At 40.8% G+C, this 23,632-nt stretch overlaps 3 protein-coding genes across 5 annotated transcripts; 1 reads left to right on the top strand and 2 right to left on the bottom strand.

Annotated features, from left to right (window-relative positions):
• Nucleotides 1-1,439: 1,439 nt before the first annotated feature.
• On the bottom strand, nucleotides 1,440-9,700 carry gde1 (glycerophosphodiester phosphodiesterase 1). 2 transcript variants are annotated; one of them, XM_030060645.1, is made up of 6 exons: nucleotides 8,995-9,694; nucleotides 7,541-7,716; nucleotides 6,183-6,288; nucleotides 5,686-5,778; nucleotides 5,170-5,381; nucleotides 1,440-3,326 (listed from the first exon to the last, which is right to left on the bottom strand). In XM_030060645.1, the coding sequence occupies exons 1-6, from the start codon at nucleotides 9,262-9,264 to the stop codon at nucleotides 3,179-3,181; spliced, it is 1,005 nt and encodes a 334-aa protein (XP_029916505.1). In that variant the 5' UTR covers nucleotides 9,265-9,694; the 3' UTR covers nucleotides 1,440-3,178. The 2 variants fall into 2 exon arrangements, with proteins under 2 accessions (XP_029916505.1, XP_029916580.1); XM_030060720.1 differs by lacking the exon at nucleotides 1,440-3,326 and adding an exon at nucleotides 3,855-4,923 and having other exon boundaries at nucleotides 8,995-9,700.
• On the top strand, nucleotides 9,129-11,963 carry tmem186 (transmembrane protein 186). 2 transcript variants are annotated; one of them, XM_030060909.1, is made up of 2 exons: nucleotides 9,129-9,238; nucleotides 10,515-11,963. In XM_030060909.1, the coding sequence occupies exon 2, from the start codon at nucleotides 10,740-10,742 to the stop codon at nucleotides 11,199-11,201; it is 462 nt and encodes a 153-aa protein (XP_029916769.1). In that variant the 5' UTR covers nucleotides 9,129-9,238; nucleotides 10,515-10,739; the 3' UTR covers nucleotides 11,202-11,963. The 2 variants fall into 2 exon arrangements, with proteins under 2 accessions (XP_029916769.1, XP_029916692.1); XM_030060832.1 differs by lacking the exon at nucleotides 9,129-9,238 and adding an exon at nucleotides 9,763-9,894.
• Nucleotides 11,964-11,969: 6 nt separating this feature from the next.
• LOC115365461 (4-aminobutyrate aminotransferase, mitochondrial-like) lies at nucleotides 11,970-21,452 on the bottom strand. The gene is made up of 15 exons (XM_030060521.1): nucleotides 21,391-21,452; nucleotides 21,030-21,127; nucleotides 18,595-18,624; nucleotides 18,347-18,464; nucleotides 18,141-18,190; nucleotides 17,931-18,011; nucleotides 16,978-17,070; nucleotides 16,143-16,205; nucleotides 15,278-15,341; nucleotides 14,014-14,162; nucleotides 13,741-13,878; nucleotides 13,278-13,445; nucleotides 12,904-13,050; nucleotides 12,617-12,728; nucleotides 11,970-12,451 (listed from the first exon to the last, which is right to left on the bottom strand). Exons 1-15 carry the CDS (start codon nucleotides 21,437-21,439, stop codon nucleotides 12,330-12,332), a joined length of 1,482 nt encoding a protein of 493 aa, XP_029916381.1. The 5' UTR covers nucleotides 21,440-21,452; the 3' UTR covers nucleotides 11,970-12,329.
• Between the last annotated feature and the right edge of the window lie 2,180 nt (nucleotides 21,453-23,632).

Below are 23,632 nucleotides of genomic sequence, written 5' to 3'. Positions count from 1 at the left end.
TGAGAAGTTTCAACCACAGCTAGACTGCTGTGGCCCAAAGCCACTATCATACAGACACAAGTTTCCGCATACATTCTGTTTTTATTCATAAGTGAACCACCTATACATTTCGATTATATACTTTGAAATCCATATTATTAAACTGCCTGACTTTTTCTGTATGTTATTTTGTAAGGATTTTGTAAGTTTTTGTTAGTATACAGTGGGTATAAAGCACATGGCATTTTAGTAGTGCCGTTATCTGCATGATTTTTGGTGCTAGAGGCCACAGTTGATAACCTGGGAAATTGTGATCCATTTTTTTATCAAGTAGACACCATCCTGTGTTTCATTTGCGTGTTGTTAAATTTTACTTTAGCCATACATTTGCTCAACTACGTCACACTTTACTTATTAACCCATGCATTATGATACATGTTTTTAGTAGGCTTTCCTTTTTAAAACAATAGTTGTACTCAATATTTAATCTGCTGATTCCACTACCTGTTCTCGTTTTATGGTCTCCTGTGCTCAACACCCCACTTTATGCGTAAATTGTACCTTTATTTTGAAGGGAAAGTCTCTCCACTTCCGGTTTTGTTCCTGTTATCTCTGAGCCGCCTTTACGCAGCTTCCACGCCGGGCAACCCCGAATGACGTCACAACACGCCCCCAGATTTGGAGGAGGGGCGTTCCGCTCACCTTTCACCTATTAAACCAAACTCTGAAGTGCATAAGCTTGTTTATAGTGAAAGTCTCCCACTGAAATCAAACATTTGCAGGTGTTATATAACCAGGTCAAGGCCTCATAGTGAAGGCTGATATTATTAGGAGCCCATGCACACTGTGCTCCATGCAAAGTGGCGTGCACCTGCAGAATGTTCGACAATAATTCAGGGAGCAGCAGAGAAAACATGGAAAATTCCCTCTTACACTCCTACCATACTCCTTTGAGGACTGCAAATGTGTTTGTGTGAGGGCAGCCCTACTCCATGCAGACCAATCTGATCTTTGTTTTATCACTATCACCTGTATCCACTGTGCTATTCCACTTGAGACTTAGTATTTTGTGGTGATATTTTTATACTACACATCAACTATCTTTTTGTTGGAACATTCTAGTTCTGTAGGGCACAGATCACGTGAACGACAAATCAGTAGGAGCTGACACTTGTTTGGTGACCGAAGATCAGCTGTGACACGAAGCGGCTCAGACAGGATTATCTAGGGTGATACCCGCCGACACCTCCATCATCTTCATTATCTGGGTCATCAGGCTGAGTCTCCAGGCCGTGGGGCTGATGATCAATAGTCCACACTGCATGCTTTTTAAAAACTGATTGCAATGGCCATTGAAATTGCCTAGTTAGGGAATTATAGCTATAATGTTCCTCAGTTGGCAGCTTGTTGGCCCTCCACTGGTGTTTCAAGTGTTAACACACTCAAGAACTGGAGCAGAGTTCACCACTTTTTGAGACATTTTATTGATTTATTTTTTCCCCCTGATTGTGAGTGTGGTCAGGTGAATGCAATGTGAACAGATGCCAAAAGTATCTGGGGCAAAACCTGAGATTACAGACCCTCTACAGGACTTGTGAAAATACTGGTAAACCTGCATAATAAATGTAAATTATTAAGTAAAACTGAGTCTAGGGCCAAATTTTCTCTATATTTTCTGTTTTTATAACCAATAACCATAGCTGTATATTCTTTTTATGTTAGCTAATTATGAGATATATTTAAGTTTTTTAGATATTTTAAAAGTTACTCATTACTCTAAAATACAGATCAAACGTAGCAACTGATAATACTGATTGAGGACATATAATCTTTTACAGCTTTCTGATATAGAAGTCCTGTAGTAAACAGACTTCCTTATTATTTTATTCTGGAGCGCTTACTACCTAGTCTCTGGTTTATAACCCTCATTGACTGGGACAAGTCTACTCTTGATACACATGGCCTACTGTCTCACTAGATTGTGAACTATATACGAGGTTTGGTAAAAGAAGTCAGTGTGTAGACTATTGCACTCAAGTAGGTAAGTTCTGTAAGTTTGTATCCTTAGCAATGCCGCCAAGACAAGTCCCTGCCCACTTATTGCACTTAGGGAACACATTTCCATACAACTTAATGTTATTCTCATTTCTGTACACTCACTACATCCGCATTGCAATCTGCATCATCCTATGCTGCTGCTGTACCATGTGTCACTATATACTGTTAATGTGACAATGTCTGCACCAGTGCCACCAAGAAAAGTTGTACATTTATTGTAAGCGATTCCAATTCTTCCTGTAGTGGCTGGGTAGGCACATTCTGCACACTCAGAATATTGGGCGAGTGACTGATGGTGGTGATGAAGGACGCACAACCACGTTGGAGGAGTGACAACAAAAGGACATTTAAAATTCAGGAAAAAAATACAACAGAAAAATGTCCTCACTCCTCCCACATGGCATCCCTCACTGGTATCCAGATATTCTGTGGCAGGCCTCTACTAAGTAAAAGTCACACTATTATTGCAGTGTATAGGTTTTACATTACCATGGTTTCTCAATCAGTGTAGTCCTGAGTTGGTGAGTACAGTACATTTGATACAGGTCTGTTTTCTGATGCCTGGTGTCCAGACATCATAATGCCAACACACTATGTTAGCATGTTTTAAAAGGCATGTAAAGATGTTGAGGGAAAATGTGCTATTTTTTTTTTAAAAAATGACTTGGTTAGGAATAGAACTTAGGTCTCCATTACACACTAACTACAGCATGGCACAAAGACTGACGACCAGAGTCAGGTCAGTCGGTAAAAACAACCATGTTTTAAATGTATGTGCTCATGGGAATGTCCCGACCAAACAATGTGTCAGTATTAGTAATGGGTAGAAGCTGAAATATGATGTTAACATGGGATTAATCTTTTGAAGCATATGTGGACCCATGGATAAAGAAAGGTGACCCTGAGTTGTTGTTTTTTGTTGTTGTTGTTGTTTTTTTTTTTTTTTTAAATATGTTACACTAATAAAGACCTAATGAATGGGGACTTGACATGTTATTCGTTCTTGTGTGCCACTTTTCTTTATGCATTCAGACTATTTCCTGCTGTAGGCAGAGCACCTACTGTATCTTGAAAACAGTGAGATGCACACTTGCCCGGCTGTTTGCTTTGTGTGTACATGTGTTTGGGGTGCATGTTGACGTCAGTAGTGTGGGTCACAGTCTTCCAAGAGGCTGTCGGTGATGTAGTTGACTTGTAGCTGCTCCTGGTAGTACTGTTTCTCAACCTCTGTGTTGACCGTCCAGGCTACCACCTCCACCCCCCTCTGGGCCCAGTACTGCACGTAGTCCCTGCACACAGGAGACACAGTTGCACTGTAAAACTCTCTGGTAGGAACAATAACCTTTGATCAAGTGGGACTGGCAGTACACTTGTCAATCATGCCGGCAAGTGTGAGGCTACCAGTTTAAGATCTGGAAGGGGAAACGCTCTGTGGATAAACTGCCGTCCTCGTGAGTGTGAATGACATCTGTGACACTGTGCCCGCTGACCCCGATCACAAGGAGAGCCCGGCTCTCCATGAGTCAGGTAAGGACAGCAAGCATGGCAGAGTTCAAAAGTTGGTTAAATTTACTCCTTTGGTAAATATTATCTGTTGACCACATGGCTAGTAAGGGTTTGACTGAGCTTGATCGGTAGCACATCTGTGTGTATGCAAGCAAACACAGGAATCACAGTTTGAGATGTGAAAGGAAGCTACAGTCCTTACTGATGCCTGGCTTCACGTCAACTACGGCTCCTCACAGCACAACAAAGTGAATGTGAGAAGTCTGAAAAACAATTCATCAGTCTTTATTTAGATTCCACCAAGGAATCATCCATATTCAAACAAAAAAATCCACACTAAAAGACACAGGTACTGGCAATATACTTTGCTTCTCTGAGTCCTTTGCTGTTGTTTTTCTTACTCCTGCAAATAACTGCCCAATTTAAACAGGAAGACATGTCAAGATAGAATTTAGATATTCATACAATGTTTTTTTGTTTTGTTTTTGTTTTTGTTTTTTTGCCCATTGAGTAACATTTTCATATATTTTACATTACTCCTGGCCATTTTCCAAGGCATACCATATTGTTTTAAATGTTTAAATGCATTTTGCTATGTTCAATGCAGCCATTTATTTCCATTTATTTTTACTGCAGACATCCCTCAGCTAGGTAATCCGTCACAGTGAACATCCCACTCAGATTTACAGTTTTCAAAGTTACTTTATTGCTGCATGGCAATGCCCTCACTGATTTGATAAGTCTGCATGTCCTCTGCTGTGCTCACATGTGGGCAGGAAGCACCAACATCCAGGACTGGAAAGGCAGTTGTACATAACACTGCTTTCACTTGCTGTTTGGTTAGAGAATCAAACCCTGAAGACAAATACCACAGGTAGGATAATGTGGATTTGACTACTAAATGCTTCTATCTGGGCATGAATGTTAACCGCAGCAGCAGAAAATTGTAATGTAGGTTTATCACCTGAACATTTGTAACAGTGTAACAAATGGGGTGAAACTCCAAAAACACAGGAATGGTCCTTAACCAGAAAAAAGTCAGCTATGTAAAACGTCAAAAGCAAACATCAGGTTTTGATATCTCCATTCGTCACAATCAAAGAGCAAGGGGTTCTTTACAGATTCACCATTTTCGCACCACCGGTCACCAGTCCTATAAGGAGAAAGCCATCATATATGACACAAAGATACCGATTTGTCCACTAACCACAGCCTCAACAGACCATAATGCAATGCAGCCACAGCCTGCACAGTTGCAGATGTGTTAGAAGCATGTGAAATACAGCGCCCTCTTCATTTCTTCTGTTCCTTCCCAACTTTCTTTTTTTCTTGACTGAAACACTCACTTAGTTTTTGCTCGCACAGCTGCTCTCTCCCCACCTACACAAGTAGACAAAGCCTATTAAAGGAACATGGGAATGTCACAGACTGCGGAATACACTGAGAGTTTGGAATTTTCCTTTAAGTTTGCCTTACGAAGCAAATATTTTATGCCACCCTGACTCTGGTCATATCAAATGACACTTTTATAATGCACAGAAGCACTGAGGAGATTGACTGTAAAATTGAAATACTAGTCATGTAGAGAAGACATGAGTGTGTATGCTTTCAGTTGAGGAAACTCACGGCGAGACAAAGTTCTTCTGTATCAGGAAGGCCGAGATGCCGCAGAGCTTCCACAGCACGTGATGGTGCGCCCAGTCTAACAGCACATCGAGCAGCGTTGTCCAGTGGTGTTTCCATAGTGACGAGAAACGTGGGGCGCCGTCTCCGAAGCGACTCAGGCTCCACGGCCTGTGGGTCAGTGCTGTGACCACTTCTGGGTCAGTCTGCCTCATCTGGGCAAGAACGAAAGTGTTGGTTGCCGTTACTCAACACACAAGTAGTTAGTAACATAACGCAAAAGACATGCAAAATGAAGACCCACATTTCACTTTTTTGACCAGTCCCATTATGTCAAAAAGTTGGAGGGATACAAAGAGACAAAAAGCTACCTTGCTTTAATTGTAAGGGTATTTTTTCGTTCATTGTTTCTTTCTGCACAAACACGATATGTTGCCAAAAACTAAGGCAAATATCCCTGGAAGTAATTTGGCAACACCTCACCTTAGTGTGTAATGCTTCCCCCCCGCCCTCTCTTACCCTGTAGATGACTTTGGGCTCAAAGGAGCAGACGATGCTGCTGTTGTAGAGAACTGGATGTTTCTTAAAGAGGTTTTTAAGGGCTGCGGCTGCCTGGGAGCAGAGGAGAAACACATGGCTATCATATGTCAGCAGTGTTTCTTGACAATATGTGTGAGTAGTTGTCTGCATGTGTGTGTGTGTTCCCCACTCGCTGGTGGGAGCCAGCAGCTGTGTAAGTGTAGTAACGCTGCTTTGTGGCTTGAACTCTAGCAATTCACTGCCTGAAACAACAAGTACCCCTTACAGCTCTGCATTCCATCACTGGTCTTAGCAAACCACCTGTCAATTATCAAGTGGATAAAGATAACACTGATGTGTTCTACCTTTAGTCCATAAATTAAATATTTTCACTAAACTTAATGATGCAACATTACAGGATCATTTGCTCATTTTGTCAAGTTGTAATGCCATCATCTCAGTCAAAACGTATAGCAGACTCCTCTGATTGGCTGCACCTCATCCGGGTGACCTTTGACATCGAAGTAGATGGTGAGCTGCAGTTTGATGCATTCCTCTACTGCCTCCTCAAGAGTTGGAACCCTCTCTCCTGCAAACTTGTCCCTGGGGGGGTCACAGGAAACAACACAAATGTTGTAGTGCTATTCCTGACCGTGAATCCAGACAGAGTCAGGTGCACGTCAGCTTTTCAGAGACATCACTATTACAAGACAGTTGTTCACAGCTAGATTACTTTGAAGGCACTGAGACTCGTATAAAGAGCGATTTAAAATGATCAACAACATGACAAGCTGTGCCCGGGTCAGTGCCACAGACAGCAGTCAGAGCTAGTTTCCTTATTTGGGTTCTGCTTGTCGGTGAATGTGGAGAAGATATCACAGAAACACCTATGCATCTGTGAATGCATCACAATGAAATCCATGTGATCAGCTTTATCAACCTCTCTGAACACATGCTTTTTCTCTTTATCTTCTGTCATCTTATTAATGTTTCAGAGGATATGATTATATCCTCTGATATCCCCTTCTACATCTCAAAAGCACTCTTTATTTTTTTCATTTTTACCCTTACTTTTATACAACCATTCTCAACTCAAAGGAATATTGTCAAGGCATGGTGACTCAAATTCTTCCACATCTTACTAATGTTTTTTTTTTTTTTGTAACATTGGTGTTCTAGAAAGTGTTAATTTTTGTTTTTGTCAGCAAAACTTTTTCCAAGACAAAAACTAAACAGAAATGAACATTTGATGACAAAGACTATGGAAAAATGTCATGACAATTTTACAAGACAAAAATGCCAGTATGAGATGAATGAAAACTGAAAAGTCCTGACCTCAGTTTAGAAGGGATCCAATAAGTTGTGCCTTAGCTTGTCATCTTTGTTTATTGTGACTGTCTGTTTCCTTTAATGCAAGATGGTGTTATTAGTATCTGATCTGCACAACTCAGCAACTTTCATTTGATCATTTCTCTTTTATGTTTCATCAAAAATGTCTTCAAAGCCCCAAATATTTATCACAGGTGACTATCATCACCAGTCATACCTCCAAATAGTCAAATTGTAAAGCACATCTAAGTCAAGACTCCTGAGATACGAGCAGTTTATGATTATATGATGGCTGTTTCTACAGTGCAATCAACTGCAATAAAGCAATATATAACCTTAAAGAGCTGCCAACCCTAAAACAATTTCATCAATCTAAGTTTCAGTGGAGAGTTTTAGTTTCCCTTGTTAGTTCAGTCTAAAAGCACTCGTTCTGATATTGGCTTGCAAAAACAGAACACGAACAATGACAAGCTAGATATCTGTCTCTGTGTGTCCGCGCATAACAAAGCGGATCTTTCCCTGTCACCTGAGCCGATGTTTGGCAGCTGGATCCAGTTTACGCAGCTCTGAGAAGCTCATCTGACTGAGTGGTCCAGACCCATTTGTGGTGCGGTCCACAGTCTCGTCGTGCATCAGTATGGCGACTCCGTCTGATGAGAACTCGAGGTCCAACTCCACACCTGTCGCCCCGTTCTTACTGGCCTAGCAAAGGACAGATGAACGACAAGGAAGAGAGGGATGATTTTTAAGGTAGAGCGCAAAACCAGAATTTATTCTCACCTTCGCCTGAATCACTGCAACCTCACTGCAGACCGAATCATGAATAGAAGCCAAAAATGTGTGTTCAAGAGCTGGACACTGGACTGGGATATTATGAGAACACAAAGAGGGCATACTGCATGGAAGAGCCTATATGATTTTAATGAAAGGCTACATGGTTCACAAGTTAATTTCACACTGTAAAGCAGCAACAATAGGATGTCGATACTTTCACATATTGTATTCTCCTCTGTGCTCAATGTAAGGACACCTTGATGCAATTAAGTCTAAATGTATACTGTGTGCTTGAAAACATTAACCCTAACTCCCTGAATCTGTCTGATCTTTTCACCCTCTTTTATAGTATAAGGTTAAGACCAAATCAAATAACAGATATGATGCATTTTAGGGCTGGTATGATACATTTATCTTCCCATACGATACTACCACAATACTCGGGTGCTGATTCAATATGTATTGCAGTTCTTAAGTATTGTGATTCTACAAGTATTACGATTCAATATTGTGATTTATTGAAATGTTTGTTTTTGAACTATCCGCTAATTTGAATCCAGAAGAGTTTCAGCTTTCCAGTCAGACGCAACTGATGCAACTCCAAGACTGTTTAGGCCCCAGTCTGCACAAACACACCATTTTACAACAGGCCAAAAGAACACATTTGGACTGCATGGTTTGCGGCCCAAACTGCATGGGATTAGCATGAGGTGGGCACGTCTGCAAAGGGGAGAGCTCATGGCTGCCCAGGCCCAGAACCCATTTTGATGCAGAGATCTGGAGGTCAGAGGTCAAGGGACCATGCTGAAAATGTCAGATTTTCCCATGCCAAAATTCAGCCTCATTTTGGAACAAGATTTTACAATCTAACATAACATGCTTGGTACCAACAGATTCCTTGCATCATCTATCTAGTTTCATATAACAGCAATGTCTTAAATCGATTCCATATTTAAAAAAAAAAATCGATTAAAAAACCGACATACTTAAGCGAATTGATCTTATTCCCCGCCCCTAATGTATCCACTTTGTTTTATCAGGGTTGTACCAGTGGTAACCCTGTTGTCACCTCTCCAGTTGTTGTAGCTGCCTTGTACCCACTGGGTATCACCGTTCAAGATGCTGTGAGAGGCCTATATTCGCTTTGAGGAAAGCCACCCTTGGACAAGACAACAAGACAAAACCCTCCTCCGCTCCCTGGCTCACCTCACGGATGGCTGCTATTGTGTTCTCCGGTGCATCGTGCCCACCACCCCGGTGGGCGACCACCGACACCCCGCCGGAGCCAGCGGCGCCTCTAGCCGGGCGGAGCACCTGCCGAGCCCGGCTCGCCGGAGCCTGAGGGAACCGGAACATCACCAGGAAGAGGTAGAGAGAGGCTGTGAGGACGGTGGTCCAGACCGGACTCCTAGAGGCCAGCAGAACCACAACGAACACGACCGTGTAAAGGGTGACTTCATCTCCCATTTGCAGCATTTTATTTTTACCCCGTACAGGCGGTGTGTGTGTGGGTGTGTGTCAAAAAAGAAGCGGAGTCCGTTGCGGCGCTTGACAACAGCCTATCGTTACTGCAGCTAGGCTACCGGGCTGACTCGCCAACTGTATTTTCTTCAGAAGCCTGACTCGACATGGGCTCATTCTCCGTCGAAATGTCCTCAACTGGTTAATGGCATAATTTCAACGACAGTCGTAATTTAGGAAAGTTAAAACGTTAAACACATGAAGGCAAACCTACAGAAGCTGACCCCGCTGTGTGACGGATATGACAGCTGTCGTTTCCGCATTGCGCAATGTGAGAAGGGCAGAATAAACTTTTTCTTCGAATTTAAATTTCAAAAATCCCAATAAAGTATATGTGCCGCTTTACTTTTTTTTTTTTTTTTAAATAACGTTATCCCCACAAGGGGGCACACAAGCCGTGGATGTGTCAACAGATCAAGCGTGAGAAGATTTAAAAAAAGAAAAAATGCTGATGCCGGCATGAAACACATCCGGGTCACAGACAGAACGTTTGACCTCTAGCATAATGGCTACCTGTTAATGTGTGTGTACTTTCCCCTGGCCTGTTTTTCTTTTCATCACACACACAGCCTGTCGCATGTCATGGTGAGTTGCCGGTGTGCTCTAACCCCTGTTAGGTAATGCTTTCACTGGTTTGCAAGAGGTGTAAATGATGTGGGAAGAGAAAACGATATTAGCCGCAGCTGTAGTTCTGTAGGCGTTTTGCACTGGGACAGTAGGCTAGCTCACTTTATCCCTCAGTAGCCTGTATCTCTTATGTTTGATAGCTACTTAACCAACGCTTTTCATAGTAACCATTTGGACATGAAACAGCAAGTATTATGGTTTTGTTCCGTTTACACCTAACAGAGCCAGGATCCTGCTCTGTAAACCTAACTGGTACAAAACCTTTAGTAATGTCATTTGTAACACCTGTGTTTACCCCTCAGTGTCATATCAAAATGACTGCTCTGAAAAAGGTCTGTGCTTGTTATTGCATTTTTATAGACTAGTCAGAGTTCATTGTTATGGCTGTTTATATCGCTGTGTGAATGACAGGCTTGATGAGCTGTTTAGTACTTTGTGTATTTGTGTCTACATGTTTTATGTCCTCAGCTCCAAGGACATGTTCCCCTACAATTAGATAGTGTGGCATAATCCTCATACAAAACCAGCCAGTAAGGTAATGTTAATTTCCATTTGATCTGTATGTTTATGTCCCACAGCATAGGTCAGTGCTTCTTCCCAGGTTGACCTCCCAAGTGCTGTACTTTTCCAGAGGATCATGTGTGTTGACAAGTCCCACCAGTCGCCTATTTTATGGTGGACAGACTCGTTTACCTGGCAGAGAAGGACTGACAGCACCCATCCAGCGCTGCTGCAAGGGACCCTTTCCACCGCAAGTCACTGGCCTGGTTAAGTACAGTGACGTGTCCACACACACGTACAGTATGATCTACACTTTACCGCACATCAAGCTCCTCCGAGCCATATCCAGACTCAAACTGCTTCAAACCGGACTCACCTTAGTCATCTTGCCCCCTGTCTACTACCTCTATGTCCAGGGAGACGTCTCCTACTTCCTGGTGGGTTATACAACAGGGATAGCGCTGTTTGCCGGTGTCATGCTGTACACTGCCAGTCACCTCTTCAGGAGGGTGGTTGGGATGATGTACCTGGACCCGTCCCATACCACTCTCAAAGTGTCCCACCTCACATTCTGGGGCAAGCGCCATGATATGTACCTGCCTGTAACGGATGTTATGACCATCGGGGATGCGGGGGACACTGTAGGCGAGCCCATATTGAAACTGAGGAGATACAGCACCCCACACACGCTGTATTTTTCCACACAGTTTGGGCGTGTGGTGGACAAGCAGGGTTTTGAGAAAGTGTTTGGGGCCCTAAAATGATGTTTGGTTTGTTAGACGTAGATTGATTTTATATTACAGACATGATGCATTACAGTAAAGGGATGCAATTTTCAGAACTTACTAGACTGTTGTAGTTGTTATTCTACCCTCTTGGTCATTATATCTACATGACAAATGCTTGCTAATGAAAAGTGTCTTGTGTGTAAAGATGTCATGAAAACACCAGTAGTCATCCTTACAGTGTTGCAATATTGATTGCAAAGTATCTGGTCAAAGATAACCTACTATTTGATTGTGCCATATCACCTGGCCCTGCTCAGCATCATGTTCTGAACACTTTGCTAGAATGTTGTGATCTTGGTAAAGGTCGTATGAGAGTTAAAGATTATGCAATGATGTGCAATGTCTAACTATGCTAACTATATTTACCCTCTGGTATGAGCCAGATGTTGGCAGTCTGTGTGCAGTGTGAATGATTGGCTAATGGGTGTTTGGTAAGGTAGGTTTGAAACTGAATAACAAGGATGACCAGTTTCAGGCCTCAGCAAGATATTACAACAGTATGATCCACGACCCATGTTGGGCGTAATATGTTTACTTTGTATTTTGCACCGTGTTGGTTTCACATGGTTTCCATCATCCCCTCTGTTTTCATCACCATTAGATTGACAGGAATGATAACAGAGTAATTACATTTAAAAGTAATTTTCCCCAACATTGTCAGTGATTCAGCTTTGAACTGCTCTCATCAGACAGCTATTCCAAATGGGAGAGTTGTATCAATAAAAACATTACACTGAATGAAATCAGTATTGTGGTTTTATTTAAAGCATTTTTAAAGCTGTACATTTTCTTTTATATTAAAACATTAAGTATACATTTTTACATTACTTGGCCTTCTACAGAATATAAACAGCCATTTTTGTCCATTAGGTTATTTGTTAAAAGCTAGCAGCATAAAAAAAAAAAAAAAAAAAAAAACTCCACATGTATTTGCACCACTGTTCTATTTTGTCATCTTCAGCCTTAGTTAGTGCAACTTAATTGATAGTTCTGATGAATGACAACAATGTGCACAGCTTCACATAACAGACATGGGGTGTACATTAAAGGCAAAAGTACTCAATCAGAGTTAAAAGTCATTTTGAGGACATCTCCACTGGCTCTTTATCTGAGCTCAGCAATGGCATCGTTGAAGATGTCTAGGAAGAGGTGTGCATGACGCTCTTTGAACACGAGAGCAGGACGAAATCTGATGGACTGTGTTCCACAGCCACCCAAAACCAGACCTGCAAGGACGACAAAGCACTGGCATGCTAACACCTTGTCAGGTATACTTATTTTGTTAGTCAGTATCGTTGCTTGGTCCGCAAAGCGTCAAGACGTTTATTCTCAAGGGGACTTCTTTGTTAAATAAAGGGTAAATTTAAAGAAGGCATTCTAAAATGTCTTACCCTTGTTCCGGGCTTTCCAGATGAGCACGTTGCGAGTGGCCTCATCCCTTAAATCAATGGCACAGAAGGTCCCGATACCTCTGGCATTGCTGAGGAGGTGAGGGTACTTTGCCTTGAGCAAGAGGATAACAGGAGATTGTTGTACTTGGGCTCAGAATTTTGCCACATTTACACCCATGACAGCAATCATACAGTGGAAATACTCTAGTTCAGTCAAATGAGTTTATTCTTGTCTTTATTCTTGTGTTGGTGATGAGGATCAGTCAAATGTCCTGACACCGTCTCACCTGGAGGTCATAGAGACCCTGCAACATGACCTTGCCAGACCTCTTCACCTCTTCCAGAAGGTTCTCAGTCCTGATCACCTTAATCACCTCAGCTAGGAATATGTTCTTGGTGTGGTCTCCAAGCCATGTGTTGAAGATCCTGAAAGGCTAAGGAGAAGTATACCTTGGAGGACGTCATCCTTTGGAGCCATCAAATGAACGCTGTGCATTCAAATGTATTTCACTCAGCCACAAAATGAATTGTTTGAGAAGGTCTATTTGCTTCCCAAATAATAAGAGACTGATCTGCATTTTCTGCGATGCTGCAGATAGGTAGCATCTCACTGTAAACTTGTCAGTGTTTTCTGATGTTATCCAATGGATAAGGTTTCTACCTCGCCTGCCTGGAAGTGATCTTTGTAGTAGTAGCCTCCTGTCAGCATCTTCTTACTGAAGGAGACGATGTCAGCTGGATCGTCCAATCCCCAGTGTTCATGAGCCCAGAACTTCCCTGTAGACCCGCCCCCTGTCTGCACTTCATCCACTAGGAATGCACAGCCATGCTGTCCAACACACAAAGGTCAGAGGGAAGGTTTTGAGCAGTGAAACCACACACAGAATACCAAATTCAAGTTCCAGCATTATATACTGTGCTATCGCCCACAAAACATGAACAGGATTGAACCACTACTCTACAGTACAATCAGCAATAGGGAGGAGCAAAACTGACATTTATTTAAGTGTTGTAGATTATTGCTTACACTCTGCATGAATCCCATTTTTTTTTAGCGATATTGTCAAATTCCACATCTATAATATTTCAGAAATCAAATCCAGTCATTAGGATTCACCAGGTACCTTCTTGGCAATGCCCCTCAGCTTTCTGTAAAAGTCAAAGGAGGCGTGGTTATCCCCGCCCTCGGCCTGGATTGGCTCAATTACAATCCCTGCCACGGGCCTGCCCATTTTCGCCCACTTCTCTATCAAGTCCTCAACCTAGTGCAGCAAGGAGGAAATACAGAGAGATGAAAGATGATGCTGATGGTTGATACAGGACAGAATACATCGAAGGACTTAGCTTAATAACAAATATATAGATGGATTATGGGGAACATTGTGGAAGACCCTGACCTCCTCCAGACAGCGGGCTTCCTCCTGAGCATTTTCCCTCTCAAACTGGTCCAACGGGTACTTCAGTTTGGGGTAGGGAGCAATGGGCCAGTTAAACGATGGCACATCAAGCTTCTGGATGGCCTTTGTGTGTGTGGTAGCCAAGCAACCTGCAGCATAGATTATAAATGGAGTTTATTACAGTTACATGAATAGTTTGCATTAGACCGATATATCAGTTTGCCAACAAAACTTTCAATAAAAATCAGTTGTCAGTCAGTTAATGTTGCCTGCTGCCAATATGACAGATGTGTGTGTCATACTCAACCAGCTTCAGAGATGTCAGTCCACAAAATGTGCAATGAAACCTGTCTCCCCCTTGCCTTAAAACCACAAAATCAAATTAAGAATTTCATTAGTTGAGGATTCAGTGGAGGGTTTTAGCACCTTGTGCTGTTTCAGAGGCTTCCTGACCTGAACAAGAGTAAGTCTTTGGAGGAAATGTATCCATGGAGTACATAATATAAGCTCTCAGCACCTTCAATCCACAAATGTTAGTATCAGTCCACAAAAACTCATATTTGGTTGAACCTTTATTATTAGTCCTTTTCACATCACACTTAGCTCTGGGTTGAGATCCCAGTTAGCCAGGAGGTAAAACCTCCCATAGCCCTGGGCTAACTGTCTTTTAACACTTGCAACTTAGAATGTGGGCCATCCCCACTCTTAACCCAGGACTAACTAACCTGCTCAGCCCTTTTCACACTTGAGGTCTTTAGCCCTAGATTAACTAAGGCCTGAGCTTACTCTAGTCCAGGGTTAAGGTTAGCCTCAATTCACACTATTAACCCACATGTATTAACCCAGGGCTAACAGTTAGCCCTGGGTTAAGGTTTCACGCTTGACAATCAAAGCCCAGGGTTAATGTTCAGAACCTTTGTAACAGGGTTTTGATTGGACAACAGAAATTCTATTGCTGTTGTTCAAACCTTGATTCTGACCTCCATTCACTCCGCAGACTTTAACCCTGACTATTGGGGATAATCCCACAAATTTAGCCAGGGGCTAAGGGAGCTGTTTGAGCCCCAGGCAAAGTGCAGTGTGGAAAGCCCCAGAAAGTGTTTTCCAGGACAGTGAGGGGCAAAAATTTTTTTAGACAACATTTGTTCAAGTGTCATCTAGGGATAACCGTAAAATGTTATCAGATCATAAGTGCCTTACATAACATATATAAACATGTTTAATACTGATGATGAACCAGCTCAAGTTGGGCTGTGTGTCATACCCAAAGTTCTTCCATGAAAGCCTCCCATGAAGGACAACAGAGTCAGGTCAGGACATCCCGGGACCTAGAGAGAGAAGATCATTCTAGAAATGTTTCCCATAGAATATTTCCTATAAAATACTGTAACCTTCCTGTCAGTGCATAACTTCATTAGAAAAATAGTTTGGATGTGTGTGTGTGTGTGTGTGTGTGTGTGTGTGTGTGTGCGTGCGCAGGAAGTTAATGGGGCTGGGATAAGTCAACTGAGGAATTTTCCTGAATGGGGGCATTGTAAAATGTTAAAGCCATTTGGTAGATGTTTTTATCCCGAGTGCTTTTTATTATCATATATACATATGTACAGTATACAGTTTATATGAGTTATATTTCCCTCCCAGTATTGTAATATGATGTAGACATATGAAACTGCAAATGAGGTCCATTTTGTTTTAATAATCTTTTATATACTAAGGAATGTAAAAAACTATTTGGAGGAAGGCTGAGAAACAAAAAAAAGGAAGATTGTGTGAACAAAAGGAATAATCTTTGCTTGTCCCTCATTTATGAAACTACATATTAATTTATGTAAGTGTGTATTACATGCACATGTAGATACTATGTATATGTGAGGGTGCATGTTTGTACAAACTGTCCGTTCTCAGCATTTTTCTGTCTGTTGTGGACGGAAATTTGCGGAGAATAATTGGACTATTTGGTGTAAACTGGTAATGGTGTCATATGATCCCATGGATGGATGGCTCACCAGTGTGGCATGACTCAAAATAATGAATTCCTTACAGCCTGATCTACTAGTGGCAATGGAGGCGTCAATGTTAACATGTTATTGCCTTGAGTCATGGCTAAGTTGACGTCAGTCTTGACGTACTTGATTGAGTAAACTGGTTCTCTCCTCCTCTGGGGTTGGTTTACTGGTGCCTCTCTGCTTGTTCTATAGGGAAAACATCACATGTATAAATAGGCGTCACCTACATGTAAAAACAACCAATCTCTAGAAGCAGCTTTACTCATTTAAATAAATAAATAAATAAATAAAACAAATCACACTATATTACACATTATATGATATTGATTGATTGATTGACTGATTGATTGAAAATAGTTTTTACAGATGTTCTCCCAGAACCTATATTGAAAAGGTCAGCAATGGATAATATGTAATCAAAATGGTCAGAATTATTACATAGGGAACAAAATATTATCCACATTGTATATAGATATTATAAAATTCATGAGCTTAATTGCCATGAAGACATATTAAAAATAAACAACAAAAATAAGTGAGCGAATATGGAGAATAAAACAAAAAAGGTTTCCATATGAAGCTGAAACTTTACAACTTGTCCCCAAAGTGGTTTCATAAATTCATGCATTTAACTGAGATACATTTCGTTTTTAGTTTAGTCCTGAGATCTGCAAATGTGTATTGACATTTGCAAAACCGACTCCATATCTACAAATTGTAGCGCAAACCTATAGATGTGCCAATGGACAAAACTTTCATATAGCTCGATGCTAATTTGCAAATACATAGTCTTTAGGACTGGGTTGGATCAAACATAAGCTACTTATCACATATTTGCAAGTCCAGAAACAAATCTCAGCAGACATTTGCATGTATCATGTTTGCAATAATAAAATCCTGAAAACATCTGTTCTGACAACACCTCCATGTGTGCCTTTGTGTTTTATCCATCACTCACTCTGTACCAGATGAAGATGGATTTGTATGCATTCTCATTGGAGCAGGAGCCACAGGCCATGGTTTGCACTCGGCTAAAGCCCTTGGGTGCCACCTGGTGGATAATTGGAGAATTACACCAATGAGTTGTAATCATTATGATCTGCACAAATTGCTTATATGGCGGGAATGTTATTGAAAGACAGAGAGGATTGCACTGATCACATGCTCTTAGAGTTTTTGTTAGTCATGATCTTGTGAAAACTGTTCTCTCATTTAATAACCCTAGTATAGTGATGATCCTACAAAGCTGCACCACTGTCATATATTAAAACCAAACTGAATTTTGGCGTGTTGGGTTGTGTAGTTCCCTGGGTGTTATATCAGTCCACATGGTGGTGAAATATCCTCTTTAGCTGCTTCATGCTCCACTGGACTGCTAATCCACAACACCGTGTTTCTACCTCTCCATTTACTTCCAGAGCAAAACAGCTTCCTAAATAACATTTTCAGCACATAAATGAGGATGAACAAAGTGGATGATGCCAAAATAAAACCAACAAGTCCCGGTACCCATTTTTTGAGGAAATTAAGTGCCTCTTTTCTTGCTATTTCTCTATTTTAATTGGAAAGTACATCCGGCAGGTAACATCTGCCGAAAACTTCAACATAGTAGATGTTCCTCAGGGGGAAGGGAGAAAATAGACCTTCCTGAAATAATTGTAATTGCACAAAAATGGGTACAAGGACTTGTTTTTATACTGGCATAATCTGCTTTGTTCCTGTTTGTTTGTGTGCTAATGTGTGAGTTATTTTGGGGGCTGCAAGTGAATGGCAAGATAGAAATACAGTATAGTAGATTAGCAGCCAAGGGGAGCATGGAGCAACTAATGAGGATATTTCACAACCATGTGGACACCCAGGGAACTACACAACCCAACATTTCACCAAAGTTAAATTTTGCTTTAAACTTACTGATATTAAGCTGTCAAACAACGTCTCAGGAAGTTTGCGGGGTGGAAGCATACCAAGAGCTGGTCTATTCACCAGTGTACCCTGGAAAAAAAAAAAAAAAACATAATTTGTGTGACATTTCATCCACAGCAAGCGTCTTGTCACGTTTTCTTCATATGATCATGCTGCGCCAACAATGGTTATGAATGCATGAACAATACACGTGTTTACCAAGTTCTTTGGGTCTGCCATGACTTTGGTGAGTGCTGGGTGGTTGTATCCTGAAAAGAATTCAGCTGTAGTCACTGTGCTTTGCTGAGAACTTTCAACACAGGATATGCAGTAAATTTGAGAAAGACATAAAGAAGGATGAAAAGATAAACTATGAAATGAAAAACAGAATAACAGTATCACATAAAGATGGCTGGGTCCCTCACCAATGGGAATGGAGGCGATCTGAGTATAGACATCCAGCATGCGGTTGCCATCCACATCTACCAGGTAGTTCCCTCTGCTCTCCTCGTAGTCACAGAAGAAATTCACCTGCATCACATTCTGTGAACAAAATGAAAATAAAAATAAATCAAATGTGGAACATCTCTTGTTCTTCATTTGTGTTTGGTCCTCCTACAAAGTCAGTGAAATGAACATGTGAGGTAACATATGAGACAGAGTCAATTCTCACCTGGATTTTTGCCAGCTGATTTGACAGGCTCTGTAAAAGAAAAACATAAGAATAAAAACAAAAATGAGTGTCACTTCACCAGGCATAACATTAACCATAATTATTTTCATAAGAGGAGTTGCCTTGGAAGTTTGTTTTTTGCTACACGTTCATGAAAACATCCCTTTTCCACCTTTTCCTGCACACAGATACCATGTCATTATAAGATGGATTTGCCCTGTATCTGAACACCAGATTATAGTTAATACTTTTTCATGATGATGATCAGGTTTAATCTCAACCAAATATAGAAAGCCTGTGGAGGAGAATAGCCTGCTACTGTATTCTCATTAGCATGGGATAAAAACAAGCCTTCCATCAAGCCAGTTTTGTCAATTTGAAAGTATTTGTAATGATGAATCACGGGTTCAAAGAACAATCAGGCATCATATTAAATAGATTTCAAGAGCATTATTACCCTGAACAGTGTTTAGCAGCTGCATACAAAAATGCTACAGATATACCGAGAGATGTTCCTCATTACAAAAAGACAAAGAATCAAATTTGAATCTGATCAAATTTTAAATAATATCTTTACACATCCTCCTAGATTCATGCATAGATGGAAGCATGTGGGCTACTTATTTCTGATGGTTTCATGTGTAGGAACTGTATAATGTGATTATATTGCTCGCACAGAAGAATTCACATGTTGAAACACAAGGAAGACCTATGAGATTAGATAAGAAGAGAATATGGCTCTTCAAGGAGGAGGTTTTTATTTGTTGTTCTTTGAGTGGGATTTTTCAAAAAAGCCTGGAAGAGAAAACATTTTTTGAATTTGTTTCGTTTTTCTGGATGAGTTGGTACTGGATCCATTTTTGTATGTAATGTAGGCCTGTCTATAATTTACTGTGCTTCAGTGAATGCTGTAGATGTAGTGCCTTGTAAACCCATTAATAAATAATCAAATCAATGAATGAAACCATGTATGATGCTGTACTGCTTCAAATGTAATTTGTCTGCTTTCATGCCCTTGTAATTCGTACTAAGTAGGAAAGACATCAAGGACTCAGTGTAAGGATAGCTTAAGAAGCTGTCCCTTGTGGCATGTCATTTCATTGAGAAGAATCATACAAAAAACAAAAAAAAACCCAAAACAAAACAAAAAAACATTGAAATGTTCAGACAGTAACATGATAGTGCCATCAAAAAGAGGTGGGGATACTGATGAGGTATTGCTCCAACATTTTGTCTGAAAATCTACAACTGAAACTTCACAAATAAACGTAGCCTCTCATTGCAAGCTGGACAGTCTTTTTGCAGGTCTTCCATAGTTCCAGCTTGAAACTAGATGGATATCAACCCTGTCTCCCAAATATTATCTTCCCATATAACTAAACTTCATGCTTAATTATATTTAGGGGTAAACATATGTTGTTGTAGGTTACATTTGTTTGTCATGTATCACAAATATGTTTCTAATCAGCATATCTGGTTGAACGCTATTTTAGCCAGTTTTGTTACCTTTAGCTTATATGTGTATAATACTTGGTAAACAAAACACATGCTATTTTTATGTTTGATAGGCCTGCTTGGCCTTGTGATGACAGTTTTTTCCGTGTGTGTGTGTGTGCAGGGGCGCCATATATGGGGGAAAAGTTAGGACAATTCCAAGGGCCCTTGCCTGACAGGGGCCCCAAAAAATAGCTAAAAAGTAATATAAAATTATTAAACCTGTGTGTGTGTGTGTGTGTGTGTGTGTGTGTGTGTGTGTGTGTGTGTGTGTATGTGTGTGTGAATGAATGATTGACCTCACAATAAGCTTTGGTCATTGTTGATGTTAATGTTCACAATAGTAGACAAACATTCACCACAGTGAACAGGATGGAACAGTGTGTTACAAAGTTTGCTTTTATTTTTCTCAAGTGGGCAAAGAAAATCCATCACAGCATCAGATCTTTTAATATGACACCTCTCTGTTTAGAAGCTGTGTTTATAATCACCCTTTATCTGAATGAATGAATGAATGAGTAAATGAAGCTATTCTTGAGGAACGGTTTTTACCCCCAAGAAAGGTTGATTTATCTATGAAAACCTATGAATGATTTATGTATCTTGTTACATAAATCATTCATAGGCTCACATGGGCCAAAAAGAGGACGAAAAAAGGGAAAAAAACATCACAATATTGAACTGGTGATATGGGCATGAAAGCAATCTCGTGACTCCTTTTATTTTTCACTAATGGCAGTTTTTCTTTTTTGTGGTGTGAGGTTGTGACAGACAGTTTACCCCAAGTACAGCTACTGTGAATGTTGTCAATATGTATGTACTAATATCACAAATTCCTGTACCTCCATTACTCTTGGGTATCACACTGGCACTGATCATCACAATCCTATAGCCTTTCCATGTAATATCACAGAGGAGATGAAGCGTGACGCCTGCCTTACCCTGGATATGGGGCCAGGCACCTCTGTCTTCATGCACGGACCCTCAAAATCAGCCTCATGAACAAGGTCGGTTGCAGTCTGGCTCGCGTGACGGTACGCTGTTGGCAAAACGCACACAATTTTATCCGGAGCATGCTTCATTTAAAAAGCCTAGCATCTATACACTCAGAAACAGGCAGCATTTAAAAAAAAAGTAACTGAAAATATGTATTTGAAGTACTTTTGAGTATTTTGTAATTTGTATTTGATCAGTCTGAATAAAAATATAACATCATTTGTAAAATGTTACCCCTGCATTACTATGTGTGTGGTATTTTGTGTTTTAAAATACTCAGAAAGTATTTTTCAGCAGAGTACCAACTTGAGATCAAAGAAGGGGGGTGACTTTTTCCAGCTTCATTCATAGACATCAGCAGAAGAAAAAGCAATAGTGCTACCATGTTTTCATTTGAATATTGTCCCCTTAAAGCTACAGTCAGGGATTTTGGACCCCTAGAGGATGTTGAGAGAACAAAACCTGTTGGAGTTGAAGTGTGAGGGCGTGAAGAGCAGAGCAGGGGTCCGTTTCACGAAGCAGGTTCAGCAACAACAGTGCAACACCGCTGCAGCGGCAAAGGAGAGGGAGACGGCGTGGGAGAACATGCTCGGGTCAATGCGTAAGTTTAAATGTAGTCCGTTGCATTAACAATAATATTACAGGGGAAAACTGCTTGAATGGTAGCCTATTAATTTATTTCATTTAGGTGCAACCCCGTGGGTGAGAAGCGCACTTGGCAGCAGCTTAAGATGAAATATAAAAACATTGTTCAAACAGGTAAGACCTAAATATACATCTATGTGCGGTCTTATCTCCCGATGAATATTTAATTCTCTGCACAGTAACGCTGCACCTTCATCCACAGGATCGTTGTCGAAAGGACATGTCATGTTCGTGGAAAAAAGTCGCCACCTAACTACTAATGGACTTCTAATAAAGGCCTCCTCACTGTTTTTTAATTATTATTAGTATTTTTTAAATAACAGACGGCAGAACTAATACGCCACGCTAAAACTCGCCTGCTGACTAACTGAATGAGGAAGTTAGATACCGTGTGTGGCTGAAAGAGGGCGGACACAGGGAGAAACTCGAGGTTTCATGAGAAAAACCTGGTCCCAACCAGGTTAGTTTCATGGAGTCTGTTACTGCGGTAACTGACCGAGAGCTTAAGTTCCCTCCCTCTGTAAAACGGGCTGGAGTTACCCCTCTTTCTCTGCTTTGAGTTACCTCCCTTTGTGAAACGGAAAACTCAGAGTTTCCCTCATTTCAGGGTTAACAGACTCAGAGTTTTCACTAAACCTGCTTTGGGAAACGGACCCCAGGAGGAGCGTATTCGGGGCAATGTGTTTGGAAATTTAGAGAGCTCAAGCCAGGAAGATGGAAAGAAGATGCACAGTGATGACTGTCACATTGCAAGGGCTCATTTTATTGCACAAAACAAAACAACAGAACAAAGAAGTAACACTGCTTAATGTAGCTTTAAGCACTGAGTAATGTGATGATATGCAGTGTCAGTTCATAGCTAACATTATCACAATTAGCTGATGATCACTGATTGTCGCTGCCTGATCTGCACGTCCGGCCTGATCGGTGCTGAGCCTGTACAACTGTCAACAGAGACAGGACGGCGGTGAGATGTCTCACTCTTTAGCCACTTTCATCATCAACTCTGGAGAAAGTGAAGTGTTTAAAAACCCAGAATGTCATTCATAAAATCTTTTTTAAAAACAATTTTTAAAATCTTCTGGGAGTGAGCTGATGAAGCTTGATGTTTTAAAGCCCGGTAAAATCAGACTGCTGTATAAACTAGTTACTAACAAAAGTTTTAGCATGAAACTGTTCTCAAGGGTGTCCATGAAAGTTGCGTGCTGCACTCAATCTGCAAATGTTTTGGTATTTGCTTTCCCTATTAAGGATTAAGGATAGATGTAACACTGCCTGTTGCTGAATTTGGAAACATAGTTATGCCCACAGCTCATGTTACTTTGACTGGAATTACAACGCTTCCTTCAGCGATGTCATTCCTGACGTTTTTTCTTCCAAGAATTGATGTAATGATAGTGATTAAGTATTCTTGTTTTTATTTTATCATATTATTATCACATATGAATATATTGTTTGGTATGTGAAGATACAAAGTACATGCATTTTAATTAAATTTACTTTAATTTAATTATTTAAGCCGGCTTGAGCAGTAGTACCCCTACATTATAAGATGGGGTTGTCCCTGTGCAGGAATGTACAAAGTCACTCTCAGTAACATAACTTTGGCTGGTTTAGTCATTTTCTGTGAAAATACAGTGAAGAACCAGCCAGAACCAGGAGCAATATGGACTGAGTTGATCATTTATATCATCTTTGCTCTCCTCGCTGAAACCTGTTGACTCAGCCTGGATTCCTTCACAGTAAAATCTGCATATTAGCAACTGCGTTTAAAAGTAAGACAGGAAAAAAAAAATCAGCCAACTGAAGGGAGAAGTTATCAAACAACGGAATAAGCTGCAGATGCCCAGGGAATTACTGTTTTTTCCACTGTGAAATACAATAAGATGGCTCATCCCAACCC

Source organism: Myripristis murdjan, chromosome 1 (assembly GCF_902150065.1).
Source record: "Myripristis murdjan chromosome 1, fMyrMur1.1, whole genome shotgun sequence".
Lineage (NCBI taxonomy): Eukaryota > Metazoa > Chordata > Actinopteri > Holocentriformes > Holocentridae > Myripristis > Myripristis murdjan.
This window is presented reverse-complemented; position numbering and strand designations above follow the sequence as displayed.

Coding starts and splice junctions, on each gene's coding strand:
- gde1 (XM_030060645.1), bottom strand. CDS start 9,264: ATGCTGCAAATGGGAGATGAAGTCACCCTTTACACGGTCGTGTTCGTT. Junction 7,717..8,994: donor CAATAGCAGCCATCCGTGAG/GTGAGCCAGGGA, acceptor GTCCTTTGCTAG/GCCAGTAAGAACGGGGCGAC. Junction 6,289..7,540: donor GCTGCCAAACATCGGCTCAG/GTGACAGGGAAA, acceptor TGACCCCCCCAG/GGACAAGTTTGCAGGAGAGA.
- tmem186 (XM_030060832.1), top strand. CDS start 9,829: ATGTGTGTGTACTTTCCCCTGGCCTGTTTTTCTTTTCATCACACACAC. Junction 9,895..10,514: donor ACAGCCTGTCGCATGTCATG/GTGAGTTGCCGG, acceptor TATGTCCCACAG/CATAGGTCAGTGCTTCTTCC.
- LOC115365461 (XM_030060521.1), bottom strand. CDS start 21,439: ATGTCTATGAATGAAGCTGGAAAAAGTCACCCCCCTTCTTTGATCTCA. Junction 17,071..17,930: donor TGTTTGACAGCTTAATATCA/GTAAGTTTAAAG, acceptor ATTATCCACCAG/GTGGCACCCAAGGGCTTTAG. Junction 13,879..14,013: donor AAGCCCGCTGTCTGGAGGAG/GTCAGGGTCTTC, acceptor TTGCTGCACTAG/GTTGAGGACTTGATAGAGAA.